General features: G+C 50.6%; 1 protein-coding gene across 2 annotated transcripts in view; it reads right to left on the bottom strand.

Annotated features, from left to right (window-relative positions):
• Positions 1-1,577: 1,577 nt before the first annotated feature.
• jmjd1cb (jumonji domain containing 1Cb) overlaps positions 1,578-8,551 on the bottom strand; it is an 81,900-nt gene continuing 74,926 nt past the window's right edge. For both annotated transcript variants that reach the window (XM_067244283.1, XM_067244284.1), the window contains exons 18-27: positions 8,129-8,349; positions 7,632-7,937; positions 7,342-7,510; positions 7,002-7,092; positions 6,746-6,876; positions 6,429-6,551; positions 4,759-4,898; positions 4,107-4,283; positions 3,688-3,819; positions 1,578-2,829 (exon numbers count right to left, since the gene is read on the bottom strand). In XM_067244283.1, coding sequence (XP_067100384.1) covers positions 2,734-2,829; positions 3,688-3,819; positions 4,107-4,283; positions 4,759-4,898; positions 6,429-6,551; positions 6,746-6,876; positions 7,002-7,092; positions 7,342-7,510; positions 7,632-7,937; positions 8,129-8,349 — 1,586 coding nt within the window. In that variant the 3' untranslated portion in view covers positions 1,578-2,733. The remainder of the gene's footprint in view (positions 2,830-3,687; positions 3,820-4,106; positions 4,284-4,758; positions 4,899-6,428; positions 6,552-6,745; positions 6,877-7,001; positions 7,093-7,341; positions 7,511-7,631; positions 7,938-8,128; positions 8,350-8,551) is intronic.

The raw sequence follows: 8,551 nt of genomic DNA, 5'->3' as shown, positions 1-8,551 counted from the left end.
CTTATAATGACCCCTAGTGGAGACAACGAGCACTGCAATGAAATACCACCGGAACTGCGGCGGTACACACCGCTAGAGGTAGCTCGTCTCCTAGCGACATTTACAGGTGGTAAATGATGGGAAATTAGAACAAAGGAACCAAGCCACACACCCATTACCGACAAGGTCCTCAGTTCAAGAGCATGTGGACCTACCATGTATTGATTTTTACCGAAACGAGAGCATCTGAAATTAAATTAAATCCATCTTAAAAAGGAATCGTAAACAATTTGCATAATAGCTATCAGCAGCATTTGGTGATAAGACAATATTTTCAAATATTTTAACAAAACAGGGTTCTATCCATTTCTGCCCACTTTTGAAGACCACTGTTGTGGTTTGTATTCCAACCCTGGACCCTAGCGCTCTCTAGTGGATGAGAACTGCACACTGCAAGTCAGATTGTAAAATAATTACCAAGGAATAAAATGACAGAGAAAAAAACATTTATTTACCAACGTAAGCTTGTCATAGTAAGTGTACCATGAATAGAAATACACAACACATTTTCCAAAAGGAACATCACAAATTGAGGACGTTTCTCCGACTATTCTCAGAGCATCTCTGAACAGCAAACCCACAGAGATCATTCCCCACACGAGCCCCCAGGGTCCCCAGCTCCATCTGTAACACTGTTTCATCCTGACTGAACGTAGGCCTGATCAAGCAGAAGCATCACAAGCCTGGCAGCAGAGCAGGCGGCAGGGGGGAGAGCTTTGATGTACTGGGGACATGGTGATGCCTGGAGAGGAGGAGGAGAGGAGGCATGGAGGCAGAGGAGTGGGTGGGTAGGAGAGAAAAAAGGAGAGAGGAGAGGGGAGAGACAAGCTATGAGGCTTGTGGATAGACTGCTAAGTATAGGTTATGCTGCACATTCATGGATGCATCTCTTTCTTAACCCTCCATGCCTCCAGTCTCAGCTGCTCTCATTACAGCCTGGACTGACTGGCTGGCTCCCTGACTGGCTGGCTCTCTGACTGGCTGGCTCTCTGACTGGCTGGCTCTCTGACTGGCTGGCTCCCTGACTGGCTCCTTGACTGGCTGGCTCCCTGACTGGCTCTCTGACTGGCTGGCTCCCTGACTGGCTGTCTCTCTGACTGGCTGGCTCCCTGACTGGCTGGCTCTCGGACTGGCTGGCTCCCTGACTGGCTGGCTCCCTGACTGGCTGGCTCTCTGACTGGCTGGCTCCCTGACTGGCTGGCTCCCTGACTGGCTGGCTCCATGACTGGCTGGCTCCCTGACTGGCTGGCTCCATGACTGGCTGGCTCCCTGACTGGCTGGCTCCATGACTGGCTGGCTCCCTGACTGGCTGGCTCCATGACTGGCTGGCTCCCTGACTGGCTGGCTCCATGACTGGCGTGCTGACTGACTGACTAACTAGCTTTTTGACAGAGACCGTCTGAACAGCCTGCAGACTGACAGGCTGATTCTTCTGCCAGTCCTTGCTGTGCTGCACTTATAGGAGCTGCTCACATTCAATTCTAGTGGAATCACTCCAGGCAACCACTCTATTAAAATGACACAGACACACTTTGATAAATCCATTTTAATGGAAAATGTAAAACCCTTTTGAACTTCAATGTACAAAGCATGTAACACTTGCACTTTAAAATTTGAAATTGAAGCAAGCCATGTTTTAAAAAAATACATCAGTGAATGTATATATGTATATATTTACACAGTATAGTAAGTTTTTCATCCTTTTTCCATTTAACTTTCAAAAGTTCACAATAGTAAATCTTTAACAAAAAAGGAGAAATAAATCGAGACAATTTTCTTAAATAAATTACAACTTTCTTGTAAATGTCTGAATTTTACAGTGAATACTTCTTAATAAAATTGCTGAAGTGTGTTATCCATTTATCCTTTCTTTACATAATACAACTTTACACTGTATACAATAGTTTGGCAGTTGATTTTCAAAATATATGGCATGAGGACTGCAATTCAGCAACAATTCCCAAAGTACAGGCAATAGCTGGTGTATGTGTCTGTGAGTGTGTGGGAGAGAATGTATGTGTGTGTGTGTGTGTGTGTGTGTATGTGTGTGTGTGTGTGTGTTAGTCCTCAGTCACAGTATCTGTCTCAATGAAGTGAGCGGTTTATCACAACTGATATAGCAACAGAAACAGAAATCTGTACACACATTGACATGGTTTTGATCTAGAAGAACATGAACATTGCATGAAACTCCTATAAAATAAATACATCACAGAAACAATATACAGCATTAAAAGAAAAGAAAAACAACGAACGAATGAACCGACAAACAATGGGACAACAAACCGAACAGAACCAAATAACAAACAGTAACAAACAAATACTTTGATAGGAGGACCAGCAGTGCATTCGGTCTGCTGCAGATTCATCTATATCTTCACACTTCTCTTTTTCAGTTTCTTTTTCAAATGAATCCCAGGTACATCCTGATGGCCGTGCTGTGGGCCCGACGAGGCCTGGCCAGAGCTAGGGCAGGGCCATACTGCTATGGTCAATAACATAAATACCCTTGATGTTGTCGATTTAGTCTGCTTGGCACTGGAGGTTGAGGGTATGAGGGGCTTCTTAGTGTCTGTGCATACAGAGAGGTGAAAGGTCACTGTAGGGTCCCAGGTCACGTGAGCAGGGACACCGGGCCTGAGGCGTGAGCCGCAGTGGCGCTTCTGCCGCTGGGTGGAACGGGAAGAGGAAGGGTCACGAGTGCTCTTCCTCCTCCTCCTCATCCTCGGCAGAGCACCTCCTCAGGGCGCCCACCGCGTCCTTCACACAGTGGAACAAGATGTTCTTCACCTGCCAGACCAGAGCAGGGAGACATCAGTACACATGGCAGACCCAGAGACAGACAGAGAGAGAGAGAGAGAGAGAGAAGGAGGAGACAGAGAGAGAGAGAGAGAGAGAGAGAGAGAGAAGGAGGAGACAGAGAGAGAGAGAGATAGAGAGAGAGAGAAGGAGGAGACAGAGAGAGAGAAAGAGAGAGAGAGAGAGAGAGAGAGAGGAGGAGACAGAGAGAGAGAGACATTAGACAGAGAAGGAAAGAGACATCAGAGTGAGAGAGATATTAGGTGTCTTCTTAAAGCTGTAATCCTCGCTGACAGTGTTAAGAGCTACTTCTGCAATCACTGTCATTTTATGCACTCACACACAAGATTGGCACATAACTGACAGGAAAGAGGTGGACGTGTGTGAAAGAGGTGAGGGGGGGGGGTGGTCTGTGTGACTAACCAGCCTATATACACCTCAGTAATGAGGCTGGGTAGAAGGTTTCAGCTGATGAGAGACACAGTGCAGTGGCAGCTCCACATCTCCAACACTATCATCACACCCCCCTGACTGAACATCGTGTCCCATTGATGGAAATAGACAGCCTCATAATCATCCCACACCGGACGAGAGGAATAGTCTACAGGTACATTAGGGTGATGGGAACATCACTGGGAATGAAAGAGCGGATGTTCTGTTCAAATGACTGAAAAGACATAAGAAATGGGCTAAGTGGAGTATAGGAGGGAGATAACAGGGGGAGAACAGAGAACATAACTCAGTGTCTCTGAAACACACCAAGTGTCGGGCACACACACACACACACACACAAACACACACACACACACACACACACACACACACACACAGACAGGCAGGAACACACACCTGTAGTTTGTCTTCGTAGTTGACGTCCTCCTTGCAGGCCCTGAGCTCCTGGGTGAGATGGAAGGACTGGGCCACGTGCTCCGGAGACACAAAGTCATTAATCACCTGGACACAACTGTGGAGGTTCTGGATCTGGAGGCAGGACAGACCGAGGCAGGGAGGCAGGGAGGGGGGGGGGGGTAGGGAGGCAGGGGGGGAGGGAGGGCAGACCAAGGGAGAAAGTGGGGGGGGGGGAGGCAGGGGGGAAGGCAGGGAGGCAGGGGGGGGGGAGCAGGGGGGAGAGAATGAGAACGAGAGGGTGAGAACGTGTTATCACTGAAGCCAAGCATGTTCCAAGAGTGAAGGAATACAGGTCAACTGGTCAAGAACAGCAGAACCATGCTACTGTCTTATCTTCTTGTGTGTGTGTGTGTGTGTACCTGGTGCATGGCGCCAGCTGGGATGAGGACAGAGTCTCCTAGGAACTGCACCACAGTCCAGCCCTGGACCCCATGCTCCTCCAGCAGACGCTGCCGCAGCTTCCTGCTCAGGTACCAGCCGGGCTCCCTGATTGGATCATGGTCAGCCGGCACCTCCACCCCCTGCTCCTTAGACACCTGAGAGAGAGACAGAGAGAGCGAGGCAGGGAGCGAGAGAGAGAAAGCAAGGGAGTGGGAGGGAAAGACAAAGCAAGGGGAAGAGAGAGGGAAAGGAGTATGAGGAGAGCGAGTGAGAGATAGACAAAGAGACCATTAACATAACATAGTTTGTGTGGAGAGCAGGCCTGCACTGTCTTTTTTCCATTGTATCTCAGGATGTAACCCTGAACCAGTCCACCCATGAGTCATCCACTCATCTAGGCCTGGTCGGAGAAAAGGGTCAGTACGGAATCAGAACATTAGGTAGACACACACAGACACACACAGACACACACAGATCATGGGGCAGAGACTCATTAAGAGTTTCCGTCTCTGAAAGCCAGGAACAGGAACACAGTGTTTTTATAAGAACATCCAGGGCCAGAGGGAGGGGCTGAGGGAGGGGGAGAGGGAAAGGAGATCACTAGAAAGATGTAGGAACAGGAAAACGAACCTTGTGTAGAAACTCTTTAATTTTGTCCACGTCTTTGTTGCTGTAGATGTGCCACAGCGCTCCGGGAGCCTCGCTCGAGTCCTTTAATCTCCTCTTCACATTGTCATCCAAGTCCTCCTCCTCCAGCCTCTTCAACACTCCTGCAGCACACACAACACACACACACAACACAACACAGGCAGGAGGTTAGGTAAAGACTGTAGAATATGCACACAAACACAACACTTTTTACAGTCAGCTGAAGTGATTACAAAACTATAGCGGTGACAGTGTCATCAGCACGAGTCTTTGGAAAGAAGTGTTTAAATATTAATAGTGATGATGGTACAGCAACAGTAATTGTCTGCTGCCTTCACAAAAGCTTCTGGCTGGCTAGCTGGCTGGAGAAGCAAGGGTGGGGGTTGCAGGAGAGAAAAGAGAGGAGATTGCATCGACGCCACTGCCTCTCTCCCTCCGCTCCTCCCTGTGTGTACACACTGTGTGTGTGTGTGTGTGCACGTGGACAGCAGAAGGCAGTGGTGCTCCCTGTCTCAGTCCAGCAGCAGAGGAACATGGGAGTGACCTCTGGCCCACTTCTCCTGCTTAACATGGTCCCTGGCTCACCGACTGGTATCAAACTAAGTACTAATAATGTCAAGGGAGTCAGGTGGCTGAGCGGTTAGGGAATCGGGCTAGTAATCAGAAGGTTGCCAGATCGATTCCTGGCTGTGCAAAATGACGTTGTGTCCTTGGGAAAGGCACTTCACCCTACTTGCCTCGGGGGAATGTCCCTGTACTTACTGTAAGTCGCTCTGGATAAGAGCGTCTGCTAAATTACTAAATGTAAATGTAAATGTAATGTTAACTAGGTGCTGAACACTGCAGCGATCTGAGGTTAACTAGGTACTGAACACTGCAGCGATCTGAGGTTAACTAGGTACTGAACACTGCAGCGATCTGAGGTTAACTAGGTACTGAACACTGCAGCGATCTGAGGTTAACTAGGTACTGAACACTGCAGCTATCTGAGGTTAACTAGGTACTGAACACTGCAGCTATCTGAAATGATTTGGAGACCAATAGAGAGAAAGAGACAGAGAGAATGAGTAGAGCTTAACCCGCTCCAAGCTACACATGGTTCTAGTCAGCCCCTCGTCAACATTCCACTGCTGGGAGAACTTTTCAGAGTCTGATTGCTGACTGTTGTTTTAGCCCTGCTATGGAGCTCAGAGGAGAGGAGAGAGGAGGAGGAGAGGAGCAGAGCGCAGAGATAAAGGAGAGGATGAGGGAAGGGAGGGGGGCATGAAAGGATGGCAAAATGGGTGAAACGAGTCAAGGGAGGAAGATGATGATAAGAGCGAGAGAGCAGAGGAGAAGAAAAGCGACAGGCAAGAAAAGACGGAAGGAAACTCGGATAGCAAGAAGCAGATTGGCCCTTGTGTTTAAACGACTGACTAACTGTTTCCTGTGAATAAATGGGACACTGACCTACTTCTGGGAAGAGTTTTAGTGTCAAACCCACAACAGTTACTGACTGCTCTCAGCCAACTGGCTACCTAGCTAGCGAGAGTCGGTCTGAGTCAGGTTGTGGTCGGAATTCAGATGGGAAGAAAGCTTCAGATATGCTCGAGTCAGGCGAAGGTTTAAACGGGTCGGTCACTCTCCGAGTCAAGGCAGTGAGCTAGCCTTACCAGTCTTAGAGAGGACCCCGTTGCCCTTGGCGATGCCCACGTAGACGAGGACGGAGACGATGTCGGAGACCTCCATGTGGAGGTTGGCAGTGCCAAAGTCCTGCTCCTGCGAGGCTGCCACACCTGGAGAGGGAGAGAGGGGAGATGGGGGAGGGGGATAGAGGACACTGGTCAGAATGGAGGAGCTGGTGAGTGAAGGAGTAAGGTAGTGTATGTAAATGAATAGTAAATTAAAGGATGGTAATGGACAACAACAAGCTCATGACTGAATGGATGACCTGAGTGACAGTGACCAGGTGGAAGGTGTGGGAGCTAACCGTAGGCGCAGCAGAGACGGGGCCCCAGGTCGGGCCTGACGAAGAAGCTGGGCAGGTGAGAGGCCAGGTTGAGGTGGCCCTCAGGGTCCGAGTACTCCGGCAGGGGCAAGTTCTTCATGAGGTCGTCATACCTGTACACACACACACACACACACACACACAAGAACAAAGGGTTTCGTCTCTCTCTACTTCAGCACATGTATGGGAGCTTGACCTGAGTCCTGGGCGTGCTGCAGATGAGGTGGGCTGACCGTACCTGGAGGGCATGAGGGCCATGAACTCCTCTCCAGAAGGCCAGTCCTTCAGACGGTACACCATGCTGTCTCCATCCTTGGACTTGGGGCGCTCTGAACACAGAACACAGGTCCAGGTTAGCTCCACTCACCCAGAATGACACAGAGCAGCAGATTCTCACTCATACGGAACCTCTCTCATAACAGAGCCATATCCATGCAGTGCCACGCAGTTACACATTATGGCCCGTACACATTCAGCACTACACAATCATTCATACACGTTGATAGACAGGTCCAGCCTCCTATCCTCTGGTCAGTACAGGGACATTCTCACTGTGGCCAGGCTGGTATAAGACTCACTGGTCAGATCCTCGAAGCCGTCCCAGAACTCCTTGATGCCAGAGTTGGTGACCACGCCGTCCTTGCAGTTGAGCAGGTCTCCTTGGTGGTCGGCAAACTCCTGGTTGAAGGACTCGGCCTTCCAGAGGCTGGCGTTCAGACGTCTGTGGACCCCAGACACCAGGACCGGCTGGGGGAGGACAGCACGCAGAGACACATCTTTTACGGTGGTTCGGTGCCGAGTGCAGTTACTGACACACAGAAGGATCGTTAGAGCCAATCAGACAGAAAGCAGTGGTAGAGAGACTGACCTGCCCCTGTCGCCAGCACTCTCTAAACAGCCGCCAGTTGCCTCCGTTCCGGTGGTCTTTGAGCCAGAGCATGCGCCGCTCGTACAGCCAGCAGTGGGGAATGTTTGGGTGCTGATTGGCCGGTTCCTCTGTTGCCATGGTCACCGCAGGCGGCTTCTTCCTGTCGACCTTGGCCTCCTCCACAGCTGGGGCGCTCTCAAGCTTGATGCTCAGTTTGGCGCCGCGACCGGCCGGGATCTTGTTCTCCACCACCGACGCTATGATGTCATCCAGGATGTTGGGCATGCTCCGCCCCCCTTTCACCGTCTGTGGGGGGAGAGATGGGGGGGGGGGGGGGGGGGGGAAGATGATGTCAGAACAGAGAGGGCCAGCGACGATGGCGTGTGTGTCTGCGTGTATGTCTAAGACAGACAGACATACAGACAAGCCAGGCAGACAGACAGGCAGACAGGCAGGCAGGCAGGCAGACAGGCAGACAGACAGGGGTGTAGCGTCACCTGTGAGGCGGTGGAGTAGACGGGGGCGAAGGCGATGCCGGCGTCGGTGGAGCCCAGGCGCAGCTTGCCGGCGGTGGTGGTGAGCAGGTCCCTCAGGGTGGAGCCCTGCTCGCTGCTGTTGGCCACCAGGGGCGGAGCCTTGCAGTGCTGCAGGACCTCCAGAGCCTCTCCATCCCGCTCCTCCTTCAGCTGCTTCCCCAGGGAGGGAGACTTCTTGTTTTCTGGAGAAAGGGAACACACCAAAGAGGCAACACGTTTACTCCTCCTCTTTATTTTCTATACTGTAGATGACCTCATGGTAGACCTGGAATCTCTGCCTCAAAACTCGGCTATTTTATGAGGTGAAAACAGACACGAGCGAAGAGAGGAATACAGAACATATGTATCCCATCAACCGAAACATTACAAACCATGATGTGAAAA

The sequence above is a fragment of the Osmerus mordax genome, chromosome 10, assembly GCF_038355195.1.
Source record: "Osmerus mordax isolate fOsmMor3 chromosome 10, fOsmMor3.pri, whole genome shotgun sequence".
Classification (NCBI taxonomy): Eukaryota; Metazoa; Chordata; class Actinopteri; order Osmeriformes; family Osmeridae; genus Osmerus; species Osmerus mordax.
The sequence above is the reverse complement of the archived record's forward strand: the minus strand, read 5'-3'. Positions and strand labels throughout refer to the sequence as shown.